Source organism: Etheostoma cragini, chromosome 13, assembly GCF_013103735.1.
Source record: "Etheostoma cragini isolate CJK2018 chromosome 13, CSU_Ecrag_1.0, whole genome shotgun sequence".
Taxonomy (NCBI): Eukaryota; Metazoa; Chordata; class Actinopteri; order Perciformes; family Percidae; genus Etheostoma; species Etheostoma cragini.
The window spans coordinates 22309452-22334602 of record NC_048419.1 but is presented as its reverse complement, the minus strand read 5'-3'; the positions used below and the strand labels follow the sequence as shown (position 1 = coordinate 22334602).

Here is a 25151-nt window from a genome sequence, read left to right as displayed (position 1 = left end):
GAGATTCTCTTGACCATGTCTACATGCCTAAATGCACTGAGTTGCCGCCATGTGATTGGCTGCTTAGAAATTAAGTGACGAGCAGTTGGACAGGTGTACCTAATAAAGTGGCCGGTGAGTGTATTTAAGCAAATTTCTTTGCTTATAACAAGCTGAAGTTTAAATGTTCACTGTCAATGTATTTCATTGGATACGGCATGATAAATGTTTACTAGTCAACCATAGGAATCAATGCATTGCAAATGCCCCGCTAACATCAGACATCCCACATTATCCCAAAACACTCAACAGAGGTTAACAACGGCGAGCTGTTGAACGTAGTGTAGCAATAACCTGGCATATATTTTACTCTCGAGATGTCGGGGACCAAAACCAGAGACAAAAAGAGAGTAAATATTGGACAAAGATTCATAATGTTGACACAAACGTTAATGTTACTGTTGCTCCGTTACTGCTGAAAGTAGACAGTTTTTTTCCATAAGAACATAAGCTCAAGGCATATGAGGACTTGTGTTTAATTTACATTTACCCATTCTAAAATGTCTCAAGTTAATTCAAATTCATACCTCCATAACATAACTACTGTTTGCATGCACAGTTTGCTGCCATGTCCCTCACTGTTTTTTTGGTTGAATGTAAATGAATCTTCATAAGCTACATGCTCAACATAGTTAGCTGCATCTTTCGCTGATGTTGTCCTAATGGCTGCATGGTGTTTGCTGCAGTTAGAGTACATTATTAGTTACATGTTCCAATTTCTTTATGAGCTGAGACTTCAAGCTTGTGCACAAACATACTGTACATGCACCCGTGACTTAGTTCTTTCAGCATTCTGGTCGAACAGACGTACTGGCTTGCCTTCGAGCAGGGTGATTGTCAGGCCCTCCTCCACACTCACCCTCACTCCCTTACCATGTTCAGCGCCGTACAAACATACCCTGAACATACGATAGGAGGGCAGGGCACTCTTAGAGAAAGCTGTTTTTCGAATGCTTAACTGAGTCTGGTATTTATCTGCTGTGTTGCCGAGCCACAGTGAGCTGACTCCCACAAGCTGGCTGTCAAGGGCAAGGTGTACGTCTTTGAAGGGGGGCTCCTTGATCTCCTCTGAGCCCTCCCAGGCATGTTCGCTGCAGCTGCACTGCTTCATTATGACATGGCATCCACCAGGCAGCGTCCAAAACAACATTGCCCTCTTCAAAATATCACATCTGCCATCTCCGTCTGAATCCACTGTGGTGGATTATGTTTAAGTGTGAGATGGAGGGCAAGTGCGAGTAAAGAGGCAGACAAGAAAGGCATGCTTTAAAACTGACAACAGTTACATACACAGACTTGGTCATCCTACTGTAAGCCTGATCTTCATGTCCACCCAAAGTAGTTCTGATGCATTCTCTGAGCCGTTTTATTCAATTTAGATATTTTTACTCATCTACAGAAGTCCCTGAGATTCAGTACATGGATGTAACTTCCAAACTAACCAAACAGCCTGAATTACACCTCTGCCGCTTACTTTCCATCTGCATAAGTGTTTGGCATTGTAGCGTGAATAGGGTTGACGAGCAAAGATGCAACCTTACGGGAGCACAGGCACACTCTTCTGACCCCACTCAGTACAGCAAAGTATTTTCTTTTGCAAATAAGTACATACATTATTACTTGTATAAAAAGACTTAAGGAAGCACTTGAGTGCTTACACACATACACTGCTCTTGTCAAGGAGGAGAAGATTGCAGCTTGTATAGCCATGGGTGATGTGTTCACTGAAGGTTGAGAGTTTAAAGGCTTTATGTGAAAACTGATTAATGATGAAGCTTAGAGAAAACATATACTGTATATAAAAAAAGATTCCTGCATGAAGGACATGGTTAGCAAAGAGACTAAATTTGACCTGATTAAATATAATTATTATTATTATTATTATTATTTCAATAAATAGATTTAATAAGTATAGAGCTTACATTGATAAATTACATTACTTTCAAATTCAAAATGTTGAAGTCTTTCCCAGTGAAAAATTAAAAGTGACCCATTAGTGATTGAAGTGCCATTATGCAATCATGATACATGTTGAGTAATAATGTATACTTTATTATTAAAGCGAGGAAAATTAAAAAATGTTAACTCTGTTTTTGTTATACACATTACACGCAGGCCTGAATCACATGCTCAGTACCTATGCATGCACTAAGGGCTACTGCCCTCTGCCTGCGTGGTGTGAGCGTGTCAGCTGTGTGGCTTGTCCGTTTTTGTTTTGGCTCCCATGTTAACAGATTAAAGCTTGCACACCGGCTGTGTAAGACTCATGTCTCAATACTGCACCTGTCAGTGCAGAACTAAATATCAAAATATGTGCAAGCAAATATAGAAACACAAAAACATTTTTTCACTATTTTTTCATTTTATCAATGGGAAACATGCATGTGTACAAACAAGGCTAGCAGCAGTGCCGTGTCAGACATCTTTCTGGCATGCAACAATAGAGAAAACGTCACGCAGTTGCCATGCAACAAACACCCCACGCTCACGCCACACAGACACTGTGCAGGAGCCCTTATGGATGGTGGCTGCAGCTGAACAGGTGCCCTGAGGACTTAGGGGTTTGGTGCTTTGCTCAAGAGCATCTTAGCAGTGCGGAGGAGGTGAACGTGCACCTCTCCAGCTACCTGTCCAAAACCAGTATTTGGTCATCATGGGGACTTGAATAAGCGACCCTCTGGTTCCCAACCCAAATCCCTACAGACTGAGCTGCTGCCACCCCACATCATCAATAGGCAGCAGTGGCTCACTGTGTATTCTTGACAATCATAAATTTGGTGTTCTACATCCAAGCCAAGTGGAAAAAAAATAATTATACCAAAGTTAATAACCTTGTCTTTTGGTTGTTTCTGAGTCTGTTTTTGCGTGTGACCAGGATTTCATTAGATCTTCTTCACAGTTGAAAGGGATCTGGCGTGTTAATGTCAAGTGGAAACACAGCAGTGAGGAGTCCAACTGGAACAGGCTGGCTGAGATAAACCCGTTTTTCATCTCACTCTTGGCTTTGAGTATTTCAAGCAGCTCCTCTTGTTGTGCATCTGTCTGTATGAGAAGACTTTTGTTGGATTTATAGTTGGGTTACACACTTGTGGTCAGAACCCTTAGAGTAATCGGGGCCTGATAAATCATCATGTTATCATGTTAGAGGTGCCAAGTGATAGACATCCAGCAGACTGCTGAAAAATATCTGTAGCTCTTGGGCTGCAAGATGTTGACTTTCTTAACCAGTTAGTTATTTTCTTCACCTCCTTGCTGTTTGGTACTGGGCGTATAGTGAACACGCTTAAAAAAAGGGTTTTCTTAAACCAAAACAATGAGTTAAAAGTGTCTAAGATATATGATAGATGGATTCATAGTAATTGCCAGTGATTTTATAAATGTTAATAACAAAAATATATTTTTTAATGACTTGGAACCAAGAAGGGAACAGAGGTGACACTGTACTACTTTCAGGATTAAAATATGAAAAAACTTTAAATTTACATACATACTCTAGCATTGCACCACATCACTTTGGCAGTAAGGGAATCGCTGATGTATATGTACTGAAACAAAACTTATCTTTCTATAAATTTCTGGTGGTCTTTCAAAGAAAATATTTAATCAAGCAAAACATGGTAAGAAAGTATCATTTGTAAAGAAAGATGAGATTGAATGAGATACCGTGAGATTAGATCTAAAATTGATCCTCACGGGGAAAGAAGACAGTTGCAGCAAATAATAAGGATGCATCTAAAACAAATAGGATAGAAAAAGAACATAGTATATGGGAATGAAATAAAAATACCCTGGGAATATAAACAATATTTGAATGAAAACATTAACTTAACTTGTTAAATCAAAGAGATAACATTATTGATAATGTCATTATGAGTTGAAAAAGGACTTGTGGAAGAGTATAAAACTCTGACAGTGCAAACAAATAGATATAATACTAATAGAAACATGAGAACAGGCAGTTCTTTGATTACAAAAATCTGTGCTAGAAAGATAAAAGCCCCCATGAGTCTTAGCAACTTCTGAAGCAATTCTAAATGTCCCCATACTTTGGGTTTAGGTGGTGACTAGTGATTTGGAAGCCTGGACGTCACCTAGAGTGGGGAGGAGGTTTTTTGTAAGAATGTAATTACCCCCGCCCCACCTCGTCTCACCCACTCTGAGACCCAATAAAAAAACGCTGATGTGCTCCTCTCAAAAAGTAGCGGCAGCCACTAATCACAATTGATTGCAGCCACTTAGGCGAGGCGCACTCATCATCTGCAGCTCTCTGTGGATGGGAGTCATTCTCGGCTGAAGCTGGAGAAAGAAACGGTTCAAATGAAATGCGGAGAAAAAATAAAGAGGAATCAATAGAGGGGAAAGAAATAGCAAGATTAATATAAAATCATGCAGTCAGCACAGGTGAAATAGGGGGAAAAGAACCATTTGAGGATGTGTTGATTCCAATTTCCTTTATTTTTTTGTATTAAAGTTTATTTTCGCCACAACACTTACCCACTCTAATTTTATCTTCACTCTCTGCTACATTTCATGGTGAGATCATGACAGCTTGAAGCATAATACAATTAGCACAGCCTGTTGTGAGACTCATAGCCAGAGCCAAACAGAATCTGCAGATATTTTTTTATAGTTTTCAGCGGGGATCCAATGTGTTTTTGCTTTTAATGTGATCAACAATATTGATTGGAGACAACGAGGAATATTTCAAAATCTAGGGACGTGTCATTGGAGTTTTGCGGGCACTGTTTCAATGTGCCTTTCCGGGAACCATCACCTTATCGTGGTGGAGAGGTTTGTGTGTCCCAATGAACCTGAGGGCTGTGTTGTCTGGAGCTGTGTCCTCCTGGTAGGGTCTGACATGGCAAGATGGTCTCAGGTGAGGTGCCAGACAAAGAATGGTTCAAAAACCCTATAAGTGAGCGAGGCAGAGAGGGAGTGACCCTGCCCGGAGGAAGCCTTGTCAGCAAGCGCTTGGTGGCCGGATTTGCCACGGAGCCCGGCCAGGCGCAGCCCGAAGAAGCGACGTGGCACCCTTCTCTCCATCCCAAGGTCCCACCACCTGTGGGAGGGACTGCTGGGGTTGGGTGCTCACTGGATTGGTTCGCAGCCGAGTGTGAAACGGCTAGAATGAGGATCAGCACCTAATAATTTATGGTCTTTTCTTTGTTTATTTGACGAATGTTCTTATTGTTGATGTTTTTTTTATCTATTTTTTATTTCTTTTTCTTGTTAAAACTGCTGCTGGAACTTTCAATTTTCTCGAGGGAGTCATCCCAAAAGGATCAATAAAGAGAAGTCTAAGTCTAAGTCTAGTAATATCCTGAATAGTGACCTCTTTTAGCCGTCCCAGTTATGACTGCGAGACATTATGATTCCCAGCTCCTCCTGTCCACATGCCAAAGTGTCCTTGAGTGAGACAATAAACCTCAAATTGTCACCGTTGAGCAGGTCAGTGCATTGCACGCCAGCTCCGCCGCTATCGATGTGAGTATGATGCGTTTGTGCGTGGGCGAATGAGAGGCGTTGGAAAGCACTTTGTCCTTCTCAGGTTCAGAAGTGCTTTCTGCACACAGCCCATTTAGTTTTTCATTTTATTAAGTATTTTGAGTGCTGAGTGGTAATGTGAGATGGGACGTGATTCCATCACTACAAGGTCTAATGCAAACATTAAAGAATCAGGTCTCTTCAACTGTAACCTAATACAATACTTACATGCTCTATGTACGTTAACAGAGTTATTGGTTGCTGTAATAAATCCTTCTCTCTAAACAAGCTGCAAAGCTATAGCTACTTTTGAGTGCCTACACTTTAAAAGATGCGGGGGGGGGCAAAATCCACAGTACTCAATCTGTGAAAGATGCATTTAAAAGTTTAAATAAAGCTAATATGCTTTAATAGTCTAATTTAACCAAATCACATGTAAAACACACTAAAGAGACTGTAACTTACACTGCATTCATGTTACACTATAATCATTTGGCTCAGAGAGGTGCACAGGTGTAACATGCCGTTGTTCTCAGAGCAGAAATGAATATTTAAATTGCACTTGATCATAGTCCAAAATTATTCTCCTCTAGTTACATGCAATATACATCAATATAATGAACAATAATTACCAATATTTTAAAACATATGCACAGTGTCATAAACATGACTTACCGCTTAAAGGGTAAATGGAACTGGGAAGAGCGTAACATGCTCATCCCCTTAAAAACAATCACGCATATACAGTATAACACAAAACCAAAAAACACAAATACACTTACGGCAAGTGGAAGCATTAATAATCATCTTACACATGCACAGTATTATGAACATAAATGCTCGGAGTGCTAAAAGAATACCAAACAATAGGGAAAGTAGTAGCAGTAATCGTAATGACCAGTGACACTGCACTCCTTAACTTGAATAGAAAGAGAAAAGGTTATACTTTTACTTTGTCATCCACCTCCCAAAGTCTTCTTTGACTGTACTGTCTTCACACTGCTTTTAAATTAGCTTCATCACTATCAGCTTTAAAAACTGACAGATCAGATAATTTACAGCCTTTCACATTTTGGACGGACTTCTCTTCCAAAGACACGACTATCAATTACCTTTGTCAGACATCTGTGATGTCCTTCTCACGCTATCAGATACGATGGAACAAGAGAAGAAGAACAGGGCAAAGAGAGCATGAAGCTAAAGGTCACTCTTTTTTTAGTAACCAGAGTACACAAAGAGAAGTGAAATATACTGCAGTGTCGCCCAACTCATCTTCTCTTTGCCAGGACCACTACTTTTTGTGTTCAACCCTGCTGTGTGAAACAGGTTGTTCTTCAACATCTGTCTTTATATCTCTCTGAGCCTTACTGTATTGTTGCCCCGAGCCTTGATCATTGAGAACAGTGTCCTCGCGATGGTGCCACTGCGGTATGTCTCAGTGTTACTTTTCAATGTGAATTAGAAGGTATTTATTCATTCAACTCATGCTTTATACCACAATGCCTTCTTTAGAAGTGATGCATAAGAGGATTATGAGATCTCTGAGAAATGTTTTTGTGAAATGGATTATATCTGATTGGCAAGGATTGTGTCAAATTGATGGAAGGCAAGGGTTTGTTTGGGTAGGCCGTAAGTGGTTAGTTCTTTGTGCAGTTCTGAATTTAGTTGCAGATCTCTTTTTTTGTAACACTGACAATGTTTGATATGTCTTATGCAGTGGTGGAAGAAGTATTCAGATCATGTACTTAAGTAAAAGTACTAATACTACACTCTAAAAATACTCTGTTACAAGTAAAAGTCCTGTAGTGAAAATGTTACACAAGTAAAAGTATGTAAGGATCATCAGGAAAATGAACTTAAAGTACTCAATGACAGCTACTCATTTCAGCTGGACTTGTAGGCCTGTACCTCAGGCCTATACTGTTGTATTTAATTTTTAATCAAAAATTGTATTTCAAAATCTACATTGTAACTAATTTGTAAAGTAAATATGTCAGATTAATATAGTGGAGTAAAAAGTACAAAATTTCTCTCTGAAATGTAGTAGAGTAGAAGTAGAAAGTGACACAAAAATGCTAAAGTAAAGACCAATACTTCAAATTTGTACTGAAGTACAGTACAGTGCTTGAGTACTTGTTCTTACCTTCCATTCCATTCCACCACTGGTTTTGTGAAGTATTTGTAATCATGCTCCAGAGCTCTGAATCGGCACCAACATCTGTGGTTTGGTCACTGTGTCTGCTGTTGGGATCATTGATAGCTGTTTCCACCGGCTGAGCTAAACAATCAACAAACCAGAGCCTTGTAGCCAGGATTGAGCAAGGGGATGTCATCGTCGTGCATAGCTGGCACAAAGCCTGGCTGCATCCATGGAAACGCTGATAGGAAATGGCATCAATGATTGATAAGAATACCACACCTGTATTGTTTTAAATTGATTTACAGAACTCTTAAATCAGCATATTTCTTCAATTGACACAACAAACTGCTCTTAGCAACAGCTACCTTCACTTTCCTGTCACTGCAAATAAGTTTAGCGGGATCGCTAAACATGTTTTGATGTGTTTTACATCCGTGGGTTCGATAAAAATGCATTTAGCGGCCAAAAATTACATATTGTACATTTATATTACTGGATGCTATTTACCACAATGCTCTTCAATTAATCTATGTGATTCATATATCTTCATCATAATTGTAGTAAAAAAAGTGTGACTAGAGTTTGTCCTTCTAGAGCAGCTCTAACGTTAAAGACTGCTGAATGCTTTCTTCATTGCATCTGGAGACTGCAGCACCGGTATGTTTGAATCTTGGAGCATTTAATTCAATTAAGTCATTAGGATTAGAGTCTTACCTCTCATTTGAATCAGTTCTAACAAGGCTTTTGAATGAGCTACACTAATTGGGGTAAACTATTCATGTGCCACAATAAGGGCATCGTGTTTAGAGAAAAAGAAACGAATAGCTGCACTAATTGAAACCAACCATTTAAGTTGTTTTGGTGCATGTGACAAACAGTGTATGGAAAACATTTGCATGACAAGTAACACCCTTGTAAGCTGCGTTTTACAGATTCCAACTTTCCCTACTGTGTTTGTACTTCTTAGGCCTTTTTTGTTTTGAGGGTTGTCAGTAGACCTTTGTAGGAGGATAATCAAAGACAGAGAGAAGTGGAGGAGTAGCAGCAGCAGCAGCGCCATTGACAGAGAACCCAACTGTATGGTCAAACAGAGCATAAATGTTTGTTGAGATTGATTTTATTTTGGATGCAGATTCTTTCCACATCTCTTTTCTTAATGTGGTGACAAGCTTCATCTCCAGTCAGCCCTATGGTACCACTTATGTTCTTGTTTAATGATGCCCAAAATCAATTGTGGTGATTAGTATTCTACTTCTCACTGCCGGTGTCCCTCTCTCCTTTTTCTCTTGTATTTCAATCACTCTCTCTGTCTCTCTTGCTTGACATTAGAGGCAAATACTGCAGTGTCATCTTCCTTCTGTAAGATCATTTGTGAAATCAAAATGTAGCCTGGTGTTTAAAAAAAAATCTATTTATGTCTGTTTTGATGTCTCTTGCGTCAGATGTTTCCATGTTTAATACTTTTAGCTCTAAGAAAAAAAACAGAGCATACACAGATCTATACTAGGGGAGCACAGAGTTCAAAGAGCCTGGAGTTGCTGTCAATCAGAGCAGAATTTATCAGGACATCAAAGAGGGATGGAGACGGGTAGGCTTTCATCTAAACCACATGTTGTCATTCTACATTACAACTGATAGAGTGTGCTTAGGTAGATGGGCCAACAAGGTATAGCAAGATGAAAGTGGCTACAGATGATGAAGAGGCAGGATTGATGGATATATCCTCAATTCCACCATAGGCCAACTGAAGGACAGCCAAGTGTATGTGCTATATATGCAAATGCTACACAGAAAGTTGTTGTGTGTGTAAATATGGGTCTTGTTTTTTTTCTAATTTTATGTTCATTGATACATGCTGTGTTACATCACCTTGCACTGTGATTGACTAATTAATTTTATTTTAATTAATTTCTTTGAAATAAGCTAGCAGTGGTGATGCATGTAAAACAAAAATGAATTGTGGCATTTTTGTGTTTAAAACCTAAAAAACTTTTCAACACTTATTCATATAGCCCTCGACATAATGTCTGTACTATCTATTCTATCTAAGTTTGAACATCATTGATCCAATCAGAGCTCTGTACATGGGATTAAGAATTGGAACATTGTCTTCCTGTGCCACAGCCAGAACAATAGTTCCTTCCATTCAAAACAGAGACATCGACACAGCTGTAGAAGTTTAGTTTGGTTTGGTTTGTTTGTTTTACATAACATAAAAGACGCATTACATTGAAGAAATACAAAAAACAAACAATCAAAGTACTGTAGATACCCAAATTTAGGCATTCACATCAAAAGTACATATTAAGTGTCAGAGTGCAAAATAGAAGCTAACAAGTTGTTTTAAGTCAGCTCAAAAATAAGAAGTGGATGACAGAAAAAACGGAGTGGTAATAGTTACATAATCTTGAATAGCTGTGTCATCTGCTGAACAAACTCAAAGGAAATAAAGATGGCCGCTGTATAGGACGGGCACAGCAGCTTATGAAAGAGGTCAGTTATCATGATAGGCTCTTCCGATGTCCGCGGGTTGTTGACCTCAAACAGTCAATCACTGCAAAGGATTTGACAGCAAATATTGATGCAGTTTGTTTGTCCATTTGTGTTTGTCCCTCTAAAATTGAGGGATTGTGCATAAAAAGGGCTCCAAATCCTACACAGTTCATCTGATGCTAGAGTGTAAAGGAAATCTGTTAAAATACTTTGAGATTTACGATGAATTGTAAAGCGTGAAGCTTGCTGTTATATATGGATTTAATGCAGCATTTGATGTCAACATTACTTGTGTTCTTTAATGTAATTATACTATGCATGTGTCATTTAAATTATACAATGCACTCTCAGGAAACCGATTTGACTATTGTACGAAAATTTATGCACATCAAAATGTATGATATTGTACAAAACAAGTAGACCCCCCGCTGGTCACGGGACACCGGCTACATTGGCTGTCTACAAGCTCCATGACTCCGAGCCGCAGGGCCTTGTGTCACCCAGAGGTTTCAAAAGTATTCAAGTTCATTACTCAGGTAGAAGTATAGACAGTATAGACAGAGTAGAGGTAAAAAGTCTGCTGTAAAATAATCCCTCAAGTAAAGTATAGATAGTTTTGTAGAGCGGTTAGTATTAATCAACTTTGTATCACCTCATTTTTCAATGGCTTGAATGAAAAGAGATTTTAGTATTATATTATAAGTGTTACGCACTTTAAGGTTTTTTTGGGTCATTTTCGGCCTTTATTTTTGACAAGACCGATGTAGTCATGAAAGGGGAGAGAGAGGTGGAATGACTCCAGCAAAGGTCAGATTTGAACCCGGGCCCGCTGCGCTGAGGAGTGAACCTCTGTATATGGGCGCCTGCTCTACCAACTGAGCTAACTGGGCACCCATTTTGAACATATTGGTTATGAGAACAGGTTGAATTATAAAAATCTATTGTGTGTTTTTCTCCTGCAGCACTGAAAGACGCTCGCTTTCAGCTGGTGAACTTCTCAGACAACGAGCTGCGGGTGTCGCTGTCAAATGTCTCGCTGTCAGACGAGGGTCGATATGTTTGCCAGCTCTACACAGACCCCCCGCAGGAAGCCTACGCTGACATCACCGTGCTAGGTACAACAGCAGAGCACACACAAACATGCACACACACACACACACACACACACACACACACACACACAAAGATATACAAACAATCAAAGTTCACCGGGGGGTAAAACCATTAATCAACATTTAGACTGTGGAAGACAGGATACATTCACACACTGAGCAATATGGCTGACAGCTCGCTATGAATACTGCAAGAGGCTCTGACAGCGAAGTTTGAAACAGGAAAATAATGTATTTCATATGCGCTTGCTTTTTAAGTCTTGTCACAATGTTTAAACAAGCTAATATACAGGCGCAAGGTTAAACTGTAAACACACATTCATGAAACAAGGCATGCAGACTTCTGAAAGGGCACAGCTGATAAATAAACTGTAGTTACGGGCAAAGTTTCAGTGTGGTGAAGTGAATGCATGGTGTATGGAACATTCTTTTACAATTTCACTTCCAAGTATGTAGTTTGAGTAGGGCTAGATATCTGAAAACCATATCAAGATATCAAATTTGAATTTAGTTTCCAATATTGATATGATATGGCACAAAAGTGTGAAATAACCAAATTAATCAAATTGGTGTTCAATGCAATTGAAAAAGCAGATTTTCCACATAATAAGCACATTGTCATTATACGCTCACTGAAAGAGGATAAACAATATTATTAAATTACCAGTCCTAGTATGTAAGTATGCATGGTGTTACTAGTTGTGAGATTTTACGTGTGAATAATGTCTTACATGACCCCTCTAAGTGTCAAATCTGGTTACGTTGTTTGAAAATGAACATACTTACACTCAGCTCAGAGTCAGCCATCAAGTGATAAAAGCCCTTGTTATTTAAATAAAGGCTCTGATTGATTAAAAGGTTCGCTTTCATCAACTTTCTAATGCACACACACTTGTTAAAGAGCATCAGCATCCTGTTTTAGCTTGAATGTTTACCCCTCACATTTTCATGAAAAGTTTTCAAACCCAAAGCCAGAGGAGGCAATAACAAAACACAGTAACTGTTTGTGCTTTATTTCAGTTAGGAAGCAATGCCTCAAGGACTCATATGACTACTGAGTAAATTGGACTTTGCAAATATATTAACTTATTATTAGGCCATTAGCTGATACCTAATCAATCACCTTTTTGGATGTTTTTTTTCTACACATATTGCAAAGGGATACGATGTGTACTACAGGGCATAAAAAGACTTGGGGATGAGCAAATGTCTTGGATTAAAGGAAATAGATGGGTTTCATTCCTACCAACAGATAACACATTTCCTTTATATAGCTAAATGTAACTTAAAAAAGAAGAAGAAAAAGATTTTTTTGAGAATGCAAATTGTTTTTGAACCCGTTTCTTAGCCGGATATTTTTATATGTATTATTTGTAAATGTAATTAATTAGTTTTATGCATAAGTAATTTTCACAAGTTGAATTATGGCCATTCATGAAAATGCCCTGGATAATGGGTATTCAGCACCTTTGTAATTGTCATCTGCCCTACTGTGGGAACGAAAACCTAAAGAAAAACTCTTCTCTCTGTCGGCTATGTTGTCTTCTCATCATGTTGTGCTCAGGGTGTAGAAGTAATATATTTCCCCAGTGTTTACTGAGTTCTGTTTGTGTGTTCTGTCGCAGTTCCCCCAGGTAACCCCATCATCGAGGCCCGGGATGAGGTCCTGAGCGAGGGCAACGAGACAGAGATGACCTGCACTGCCATGAGCAGTAAGCCTGCCGCTACCATCAGATGGATGAAGGGAGATAAAGAGCTTCCAGGTGGGTCAGCCCTGCACACAGAGACAATCCCAATCATCAATCAAGAAATTTCCTCTCATAACACATAAATACTCTTATGCAGTATCAGAGTTGTGCCTTTCACAACTATTCACTCATCTGTCTAACGTTTTTCAATTGATTATCTGTACAAAGAACACATCTGTGTGACGTAAACTCACTGTGTTCAGTGAACCAGAGAAAAAAAGGCTGCATGATGTGTCACCTCGCAGAATAAAGAAAACTACTCCTGGATCTACTGTTCCCCTCACATTAAATAAAACATGGAAGCCTACATAAATTCCACATAAAAGCAAAAAAAAAACCAAACACAAACTGTACACTTTCAAAGATTCTAATTAGTGACCCAGCGGACATGCTGCTGTCACTTGACTGCAATTGTCTCTTTAGAAGTCACAATGAACCCAAAATGTTCTTCTCCTGGTAACTCCCCAAATTGAGTAGTGGATGCATTTTGCTTAAAGGTTCCATGTTATGCTCATTTTTAGGTTCATACTTACACATATTTTAGGTATTCACTAGAACATGTTTAAATGCCTTAATGTTAAAAAAACATATCTTTTCTCATACTGTCTGCGCCTGTCTCTCTAAGACCCCGTCCAAAGAATTACAGTCTATTCTGATTGGTCAGCATATCCAGGGTTTCCACATCTGCGCTTTTAGGGTTTTTACACCATCATTGCAGCCGGGGAATGACTGTAATAGCAATGTAGCGCTATTTATATATATATTATAGTTGTGACATCACAATCGTACGAAAGTCATGACGGCTTGTTTGAATGTACACTTTATGCATTACACATTACTTTACACATACAGGCTGTGTGCTTTTCTCTGTGGATTGAGCGTTTTGACATTTCACTGTATTTATAATGCACCTCGACCTTCCCAAAAATAATAAAGACATGGAAATTTCATATTTTAGAATATGGGTCCTTTACATTTAACTAAATATGCTATTACATTGTCTTAAATGACACTAACATGTTCACAAAGACATTGACAACTAATCTATTGTCCATCCATTGTCTTCTTTGACTAAGGCAAGACTAAAATATACTGATGACATAACAGCGGCAACATACATGGTTGCTGCGCTTCGGTGGCCGCCATGTTACATGTAAACAATGAGCTGCTTGGTTGCTTCTCTATCATCATCGTGTTAAGCCCGCCAATAGCGTGCCAGGTAGATAACCCAGTTTGTGATTGGTTCCTGCAAATTTGTAATGGAAGCAGGATAGATAAATGTACAGGTCTCCATCCTGAGATCAAGCCTAGCTTGATGCCCGACCTGAGCATTTGCTTTTAAAGTGCAGTCTGCCTTATCAGTGGTGTTGTTCCACAGATTGAAGAACCTGGAAGTGGATAAAGCTGCTATAGGTGAAAGCAGTTTGGGTTTGCACACGTTTTAGGCTGCTTGTCATTTCATGCATGGTTTGTTTTTCAAACCAACCAAAAAAAAACATTGTTTAAGGCCAAAAAGTCATCATGAATTACCGTTTGCCACGGAATGAAAATTCTACTGAGATAGGTTCTATATTTCACTACTTTTCCACTGGTCTTACAATTCTCATTGTATCCATAATGGACTTTCACACTTCACACTTTTTGTAGGTGTGTAAATTCTACTTTGAAGTGTTGCTAAATTCGAACTTTTGCATGCACGTATGCAACTTTTAAACCCTGATACCATGTATATAAATGAACCATTTTTCTGGCTAGTTTGTGTCTTCCCTTCCTGGCTATTCCTTATTTAATGCATGTGTCAATGCCATTGCTTTTTAAATGGAGCTCTGCTGAGACTTTGAATAGTTTCCATTAAAGTAATGTTGATGTGCATTGGTGGCCAGGGCCTGTTGGCACGGTGACAACTTTCATGCCTTCATCAAAGGTGGTGGAGCTTTAGAAGTCTTGAGCTGAGCTCAGGGGTGTACAGGCCTCCTGCCAGGCAGTTCCACCTCGGAGCCCAAACAGCAAGCTTTGTAAAGACTTTGAAACAAAGGTCCTAATCAGAAGTTGTGTAGAAGCCCCTGAGCAACTTCTCCTCTACACTGTAGCAAATTAAACCTTTAGTGGTCAGCTCAAATCTGGTAATGTTCCAATGTGCCAAGGTCAGGGATCGTCTTATAACTAGCTGTTAACATCACAAAAAATTGACTGTTGATCAGTCAAATCTTCTTGCAATGCTATGTTTCTGCTCACCAGTGTATACGTGCAGATGTCGGCAATGCTTAGGCTGTGAGTATTGAATAGCCAAAGGTGTGCTTCTGTGATCACTTTTTATAGGAGCACCTAAATGTCTTAGGTTCTGTTTACACGATAACGCTCTTGGGTGAAAACGACGAAGTATGTTATCAGATCAGCCTTTCATTTAGACGGCGACAACATTTTTAGGGCTTAAAAACGCAACAAAGTGAAACCAACCTCCAGAGTGGAAAACTTAAATACGCTCCACCGTTGCGTTCCCCTCTAAAGGGTGATAACGCAAAAGTCTGCTCCGATCTGGTCATGGTGGCTCTTGTCACGTACGCGTTTACGTCACAGGCATGCGCCAGTACAGGAGAATAACCAACATTTTGGGATTATTACTTTCAAGTTGCCCTAGCAGCTCTAAGGAACAGACTATATTCTTTTCAGCCTTTGTGGCTTTTTCATCTAAGGTTGTTTGGAGCAATAACTCCCCCTCCTCATCTGTCTAAAAACTAGATGTTAAGAAACCAGCCAACCTGTTTAGCCAATGAGAAGATAAATTGATTGATACCAAACCTGACGAGAAAGTTTTAACCCTGTGATGGCTGCAGCCGTGTCAAAGCAAAAAATTAGAAATAACTTCATAAAATATCCATTTTCTGGGTGTTTTCCTTCTGGATTTTTATGTACTAAGTTGAGACATTTGGCCATGGTACTAGTTTTGTATGTAGTCCATCTGATATGCTTACAGTAGAGTTTTCAAATCATTTGACAGAATGTACTTGGACGGAAATAGAAATTCTCTATTCTAACCTCTGTAGCTCTGTGTCAGTAAGGCCTTGACCCACACTGACACTTGGAACAAAAAATTGAGTGTTAAGAGAAAAGCATGTATTTTCAAGTGTGTTATAATTCCTTATAATGATTATCTGGCCACGTGTCTTCATCCATAAGTATCTCTATCCAACATGTTTTTATTTTTCAGTGTGCTTTAACTTTATTTGTTTTCAGTTTATATTTTCCTCCAGCTCGCTAACTGAACTTTGAAACAATTCCCATGTTGTTGTTTTATTGAATTACACAAAATGATTATTTGTATAATGTTGAAAAAAAGAAAACTCACCCCCTCGCCCATGCTGTTTTCTCAAATGTGTTGGGAATGCATTTCCATTACCATAATAGGATGGCGCTCTTTAAAGTTTGACAATTTATAGTGTTATACATGTTTTTGTCTGCCATAACACAATACTCAGTACAATACAAAGGCTAACCTGTTACAAAATGACTTTTGGAGCGTTTTCTTTTTAATACAATTTCGTCACAGGTAAACAGATGCTGCTACTTTGCTCAAACAGCCGAAAACAACAGCAAGCCCTTTTCTAAAATCCATCCTGTTTCATTTAGTCTTTGCAAGTACAAGTTAACTGACACTACTGCCATTTTAATGCTAGCTCTTTTGTAAACTATGTCAAATAACTCCAACGTTGGTTTAGTTGACACTGCAGCCATGTGTGAAAACAAAACATGCTATTGCTCTGCTGATGCTGAAAATGTGTAAGACAAAGCAGCGTAAGGAGATGGAAGATGGAAGGAACAAGAATGGCTGAGGGTGCCAGAGTTTTGACACTAGGACAAAATTAGTTAAATTATCTCCGGCTGTGGCTTCTTGCCTAGCAGACTTATTTCTAATTAAACGTCCCCAGAATTTAACTTAATTACCTGGAGGGATAATAAGGCTCTCTTAAATATCATTCAAAGGTTGCAATTGTCATGCTTGCTAATGTAAATCTAACCATTTCTCCTAATATGCACAGAGTCATTATCTTACTGTTATCACCTTATCTTTTCTTTACTACCGTCCTGTTGTTTAGTGATTTATCAACATATGCCCAGGCACTGACACATCTTATGCATATCTTACACTTCAGTGAAAGTCATGAAAAGAGGGAGTTGTAGCAGTGCAGGTAATTCATTCCTGCAATGTTAAGATGAAAGAACAGAAGACCGGTAAAAGCCAGTAGGTTGGGCACTTTATTGGCTGACGTGGACCAAAACAGCCATTAGCCTCAAGACGTATGAGACAACTGCAGGGTGATTTCAATTACCCCGCTGTTCCTCAGCAGGAAGACTCTACAAGTGGATAAAAGAATAGTTTGGGCATAGTAAAGCGACTGTAGAGACATACAATTTTTCAACCAGACACAGCTTACTTACTTACTCCTCCAGAAGAATGTGGTTAACCTCTAACAGTTAAAAAAGTGAAACGTAGTGGAGGCACAGGAAAAAAGGGCCAACTGAGAGTGCATTTTGGCATCGACAAAACACTTAAAGTGCCACTTGAACTTACACTGCTTTTCAATGACGTTCATCTCTACAGGCCACACTCCAAAGTTAGTCTCTCAGAATGTTCTTAGTGCTTAACACAGCATGACCTTTTTCAAATAAAGAGCTTTCACTAATTCATCACTAATTCACTATATAGCAGCTTTTCTAGTTCTGTTAATGTCACATAATTGTCACCAACTTGATAGTATAATAGAAAAAGAATAATTTGAAAATTAAACAAGGGAACACTAATGATTGGGAAGCATGTTATTAAGTATTAATCAATTATTTTTTTCCGTATTTTTTTTATACCACAGCTATACTAGTAGATTTGCACTGTTGACCAACCGCTGTTAAGTATTTTCTTTTCATGCCACTCTGTCCTCCACTACATTTATTTGACAGCTTAACCCTCATGTTGTCCTCGGGTCAAATTGACCCGTTTTCCTTTATCACTGTTCTTTTTAACTACCCAAAATAACATGATTGATTCCAAACAGTGCTCTTTTGCAAGTACAAATCTCTACTTTCATTAATTTTGGGGCGTCTTATTCAGTGTTATAGCATTTGGAGAAAACTAATTTAAGGGGTTTTGAAATAGTATTGAGTAAAAGTTGACATATTCCAGTCTGTGATTATCCATCAACATACATTCCTTTTATTTCAATAATTCCAAATTCTGCTTTTCCAAATCAACTATTAGGTATAATTTCCCATAAATGAGTTTTGTTGACCATAAATTCCAAAAATACTAAAACTAAAGTTAATAAGTTAGTGTTACGTAGTGTTGAAAACGTCAAAAAAAAGTGACAAACATGTTGAAAAAAGGCACAAAAACGTAAGAAAAGTTAAAAACATTGATAAAAAGCATCAACAAAAGTTTTGTTTTTCAATTTTGATGGGAAGACAACACAAGGGTTAAGCTCATTTGCAATTTAAGATGAGCTTATAAATATCACTTTGTTTATGAACTAAACTGTCGGACAGTTTATACAATTAGAGCTGGAACAATTAGTCAACTGATAGAAAATTAATTGGTAACTATTTTTAAGTCATTTTTCATGCAAAAACATGTCACTGTCATGTTTCCAGTTTGACAGACAAGATTTTCTTATAAATTGTTTTAATAATTTACTTCTTTTAAATATTTAAATATTTTTAACCTCTAAAAATATTTAAATATTTTTAGAGGCTTGGACTGTATCACTATTTTTTTCTTTTTCTTTTTTTTTAAAAATCAAGTGATCAATCATTTAAATATATTCAGCAGATGAATGCATAATGAAAATAATCATTAGTTATAGTTGTAACATATCTTATATGTTTCCACGTTAATGCACGGTTATAATAATATAATGATGTAACAGTATAACAGTCACAGGGGTAATTTTTCTGCAAAGTACTTTAGCTGTCTGGATTTACCCTGCAGAGATCTGAGGAGCAGTCAACCCTAGTCCTCATAAATCCACCGGAGTTTAAAATTCCAACACCAAAAAAAAGCGTAAGGTAAAGGATCTTCGGTCGAAATGAAGGGCATGCGGCGGAATTTCCTGCGGCAAGGAGCAATCCAGGAAGTGGAACGTCAAAGACATGGACTAGCGTGTTATTAGTTAGTTTGCCAGTTACTGTCAACTAGCCCTGCAAGTAGTCACTATGTTGCAGTTTTCCCAGCACCCCCTTTTTTCTGTTCATACACAGATATAACACTTTGCTGCTTTCTGGTGGCCAAACATGTGCCTGAAACTGCCAGGAGACATAAAGACTAGGATCAAGAAAACTAGCTGAACATGAGGGCTAAAGGGCAATATACACACACACACACACACACACACACAAATACATACACACACACACATACATACACATCCACACACATACACCAGATGAGCCACACACAAAAAGTAGTCAAGGTACATTAGCCCGGATGTGCCAAACCCGGGAAGACAATATAACTAAATTGCTTGTGTTGCCTCGTGTCGACACTGGCTGTATTGTGATGCAGCAGTGTGCATCAACCTAGTATGATGCCTCCAGTGAGTGGCCTTCCATAGAAAACACATGTTTTGATGCATTTATTCTGTTTACCTCAAGAGCTACAGTACATTGTTTCTACCTGAAAAGATTAATATTTGATGCCGCATGTTTGGAGTTCTGTCAGATGTCTATCTTATGAGACTACTCTGTCCTCTCTGCTTACCTCAAGGAATGAGAAGCAGCCACATATTTTGCTCGACAGTGCACAACAGTATTCATTTGTTTTATCCTTCGCACACATGGATGGAGAGGTAGTGGCTGCTTTGTGGTCATGTTAAGATATCTCAATCCCGGTGAGAAGAAGAAAAAAAAATCACTTCAAACTGCGGTTCTCTTTTTTGTCACTTCCAATATTTTACAAAAGCACTGAGCCTTTTATTGAGTCATTGGTTAAAGAAATAGGAGGGTAAGAAAGTAAGATAGGGTTGAACTGATCTTCTCAACCACATTATAAATCATGGTAATTTTACATTTTAGGTTTCAAACCCATATACAATTTACTAGGTAAGTGTAACACATGTACAATGAATCCCTGAGCTGTGAAGCAACAGATCCAGAGACCCAGGACTTTAATAAAGACGTCCCTCCACCGCTGTTTCATGCATCTCAAGACATTTTGATTTAAGCAGACCCATCAAGTTCCCGTTTCAGGTGCTTTCATGAATCTAAAGCCTCTGGTGGCATTTATTCATGGCAACCTGTTCCTTTACACCAGGCACATCACAGAGTTTTGCTTTCCCAGCATCCAAAGAGACAGCTGTCACCACGCTGACTGTATCACCACAGCAGCTGAACTGCAGTACAGGGTTTGGAAGCATGTGCTCTTACATTTAAAACTGATTTTACAGCTAAAATGTATTCTGATGGCTTCAATTGTTCACAATAAGACCGATTTTCTCCTGTAGCATTTCTCTTGGCAGGCTCTTTCACTTTTTTGCTTCTACTATTTGTTTAATTGATGGATGCAAACACACACAGTGGTGCAACAGACTGTTAGGAAGTAGGACAATGGGCTAAAAATAATCAATCTCTCTTTGTGACTCTGCCGTGCAGGGCCGTCTGCAGCTATCCCTCTTATTTTGTATGACTGTGATGAGGTAGTCGCTTCATTGCTTTTGAGAACATATTGTCTGTGTGATATTACAGAGCAGCCACTAATCAGAGGAGGGTTACTTTGCAGGCCTCAGATCTGGCAGTGCTGCATAAATAGCAGCCACACAATAAATGTGGCTTCATGAAGTAAATCCTAGTGTGTTATTCACAGTCACACCGTAACCCCTAGCCACACATTGACAGATCTGTCTCCACAGCCAGTCACAATTGTCTTGGGCGGCGCTAAGCTCTGGACGCAGCGACGCTGGCTCTGCAATATAGCGTCGGAGAGGAAGTAGTTTTACACCCAGCAAAAGAATACACCACATAGACTATTTAATGATAACTGTTCACACAATACAGTACCGAGAGCTATTTAAATTTATTTAATTTGAATTTGAACTTTTGGTTGTATTTTCAAAATATTTTTGGAATGCAATTGTTCATATTTTCTTTCAGAAAAAAAAGCCAGCCTTAACCTCTGAGAACTCAGTTTTCATTAAATGATTTTATATTGGAAAATACACTGAAAATCAATCGAGCCCTGAAGGAAGAAGCCAACAAACCAGCAAACTGAGGATTCATTCAAGTGAAAAGACAACAAGCTGGCCTGATGTGGTCATACTCAGATTCTAGTCAGAATATGAGTCTGATACTGCTCCATAGGGCTGTGGTTATAGGACGTTTAAACCCAACCAGGTTAGAAAATGCTTTTGTACTCAAATAGATATCCCAACAACCAATCAGAACAAATGAGGATGTGATTTGTTGTCAATTTTTGCTGAATCCAGCAGGAAGGACGACAATGACATCTTTGACAAATGCCTTGATCGCGGTTCTCTGTTCCTCTTTTAAAATGAATGCGCTGACAACATCTTCTATAACAGACGGAATGGCGGAATCTACACATCTCAATTCTCCAGCGGCAGCCATCTCTGTTGCAAACAAATTTAACCCTAGTGCTCTTTGGTGACGTGGTTGATTATGTCACTGTTTATCATCTGTCAGTTATCATATAAAGCCCGCCCTAACAATTTGATTGGTCCAAACAGCTCTTGTTGGAGCACAGTTGCTATACAATGGATCAAGTCCACACCGAACTTTCCAACCACAAATGTTTCGGGCGGGGCTAAGTTTGGCTGGCATCCAGGCTAACAATTAGTACTGTGTTTGTGTTTAAATTAGAATTTTAGATCAAAATTCCAAAACTGCAAGAAAATAGGATACTCGTTGTGCAGTTGTAAGTACTATTGCATCATAACAAGGAGAGTTGTGACTTCAAATCTTTCTGCTGCATGGGGACTCTACATGCGATGGTTTCCTCCCACCTTCAAAATATATGCATGTCAGATTAATTGGAGCCTCTAAATTGTATGTGTGTGGTTGCCGGTCTGTATGTTTATATGTGTTAGCCTGTGTTTGACCATAACCTGTCCAGGGTGTACCCCACCGTCCAGTGTAAGCAGGAATAGGCACCAAATCCCTGCAACCTCACAAAGGATAAACGGCTACGGATGTTTATTATAACTATAATGTTTCTAGTACAGCCTCCATTCTTTTCAACCCCTCAGTTATTCCTCAAATTAGGTTGAGAAGAAAATACTGTATACATACTTTTTTTTGGTTTGAAGCTAATTAGGTTTCAGGCTATGCTTACTTAGGAATTTAGTATTTTACCTAATCTCGGTCCTGTCAGACCACAGTGACTGAAGTGAAGTTTGATATAGATAAAATAAGAGTGAAATCCCATACGCACCTGTAATGCTGTGTTTAAGTCTGCTGATGTTGATGTTTGATGTTTCCCATAGGCAAGCCCAGAGTTGAGCTGACCTACGACAGGATGTACACAGTAACCAGTCGGCTGACATTCATTGTTAGTAAGGAGGACGATGGTGTGCCAGTGGCTTGCATCGTAGACCACCCTGCAGTCAAGGACTTCCAAGCACAGAAATACCTGGAGGTCCAATGTAAGTACTTCTGCTCGCTAATAAATTAGAAATCTGCATGGATATTTAAGCTGGATAATGCAAGTTTTTTTAAATTCTCATCAGCTTCCTTAGAAAATTGGACCGCAATAGAGAAGAGTGTTCCATCCCCACTAATGAAATGGCATAAATTTGCTACTTTTTTCCCCAACTAAAACTTTAGTGTATGACATGTATTGCATGTCATTGAAGGAAGATCAGCTCCATGCACAGGTTATGATAATAAAGGGGGAAAATTGGATTGCAATAGAGTAGACTGTTCCATCTCCACTAATTAAATGGCATCAATTTCCCACATGTTCCCACTACTGAAACTTTGGAATGTGGCAATGTCATTAAAGTGAAAGGATTTCAGTGTATAATCAATAAAAAATGAAAACACTGTGCATATGAATACAAACATTTTCCAAATAAATCTTCTAATGTAAGGTCATGGTATCGGTTACCTATGAGTAAGGTCAGGAATTAAACTCTTGATTGTGTACAAAGGCAGAAATGTCAAGGTGCTATAAACAACAAGTAGAACATTAAAATAGCAGTAAACAACTATTTACTAAATATATAGTGGAGTAATGACTCCCTGAGCAGAGTGAAGGCTCACTCCCTCTATGTGTGTTTGCTTGGCAGCTTGGCCAGCCGCTTGTTCATGTTAGTGCATGTGAGTGCCTATGTGTACAGAGGTCATGCGCATGACCAATCCACTCATACGCTGGATAACACCCCCCGGGTGCATGAGGCATTCCGGTTCAGCCACCTCCGTGTTTGCTTGTGACGTCAGAGTTGAGAGCCGTTTGCAGGCAATCTCCGATATATAGAGCATCTTTAAATCTGTGTTAAATTCTGCCCAGATCCCTGTAGACAAGTGTTTGCTTATGAACACCTTGGTCTTCTTTGCAAAGCTCTTAAAGTTGCCCTGCCACACAAAACCGTTTTTACTTGCAATTTGGAAATATCTTAGGTTCATATGTGTTTGTGTTAGTTTGTGAATGTGAAAATGAACTGCAACCTCCTCTGTCAGCTCTAGCCACTGAAACAAAATAAGTGGAGAAATCTGTTCAATTACAAAAGCTGGTCAGTCTGATGTCATGTTGCCTAAGCTCATTATAATTCATGTGCTCGCCCAGTTTTGCCAATCAGAGTCAAGCAGCTTAGCTTGAATATTAATGAAAACAGGCACAAATCGAGCTGAGTCTTCCTGCAGCTTTCTATACCACGCTAGAATGGCTTGAAACAAAGTAACCAAGGCATTTTTCCCACAAAAAACGTCTATGGTAGAACTTAAGACATCACCACAAAGTGATGAAGTGCATGTGGCAGGGCACCTTTAATTAAAAGAATGGATGAGAAGATGTGCAATTTCACCAAATGCACCCAAAATCAATTCATTGCACATGCAACTGTACACCATAATCGGCAATGATATCACAATCCCTATGTCAAAGGTAGCTTTTTTTATTCAAAGTGAAACAAAGTACAAACTAATAACGTTTATAGAGTATATATATATATATATATATATACGTATATATACGTAATATAGAGATCATAAACACAGAGAAAATAATTGTTAAACGTAAAACACTATAGCAGACTAAACACAAAATGTTTTTTGAGAAACATAGCAGTTATAGGTATTATACTTTTAGAAATACCATTTCATGTGTGAGAGTGATGTATGCACATTTTTCTGTATATACGTTATTTGTACATCTGGCCCAAGAAGTGTTAAGTAGATAATAATAATAAATAGACCCATTCAAATTCCATGTACCTCCGCCATGTGAAAATTAATTAAAATGCTAGGCATTTGTAATGTGGAGTTTTAGATCTTTTCTTTGATGCAAAATGATCAAATTTGCATCATTATATAGTATTAATATTGTATGTCTCTGTAATCTTATTTTTTTGGCCTCTGGCATGACCTAGCATTCTGTTAGAAAATTAAACCTCTTCTGTAGCTATCTGACCTTTTCCTGGGAGAGCGAGAAGAGGAGATCAGCTCATCTACAGAGGCAGCGTGGCATTTTGTTGGCCTCTGATAACAGGCAAGCTCACATGGACTACCCCCCCCACCCCCCAGCTCCTCAGCGCCTCACTGCTTCATGCGAGGCTGCTGCTGTCATGCTCTGTGCATACTGCAACAGGCAACAAACAGGCACAGTCCTTCTCCCTGATAACTCTGCAATACTGTTTAATATTACGTTTGAAATCAGAAAAAGATTTATTGCCAAAATAAGTGCACTTATGTAGAAGTTGTCTTGATGAAATGTGCATACATAAACAGGCAAACCTCTATTTATTTCCAAATAAACACTACATGCAGAAAAACAAATGTATCCATACTAAATAGCTGTTAGGAAGCTGAATGGGTCAAGTAATATTTATTTAAGAATATAGAGTACATGCAATGGGCAGATGTAAAGTCCAGGAAGAAGGTTAGTGCAAGTGTAGTGACTAGGAAATGGGGGGGGGGAGG

At 38.8% G+C, this 25151-nt stretch overlaps 1 protein-coding gene and 1 long non-coding RNA gene across 6 annotated transcripts in view; one reads left to right on the top strand and one right to left on the bottom strand.

The window, feature by feature from the left end:
- The window catches only part of cadm1a (cell adhesion molecule 1a), a 365259-nt gene that overhangs the window by 274297 nt on the left and 65811 nt on the right, over positions 1 to 25151 (top strand). For all 5 annotated transcript variants that reach the window (XM_034889814.1, XM_034889817.1, XM_034889816.1 and 2 more), the window contains 3 exons: positions 11119 to 11271; positions 12894 to 13031; positions 22499 to 22657. In XM_034889814.1, the coding sequence (XP_034745705.1) occupies positions 11119 to 11271; positions 12894 to 13031; positions 22499 to 22657 (450 nt within the window). The remainder of the gene's footprint in view (positions 1 to 11118; positions 11272 to 12893; positions 13032 to 22498; positions 22658 to 25151) is intronic.
- On the bottom strand, positions 8000 to 24006 carry LOC117955372. The gene is made up of 3 exons (XR_004659035.1): positions 23940 to 24006; positions 17450 to 17456; positions 8000 to 8011 (listed from the first exon to the last, which is right to left on the bottom strand). It is a non-coding gene; the product is annotated as an uncharacterized LOC117955372 (long non-coding RNA).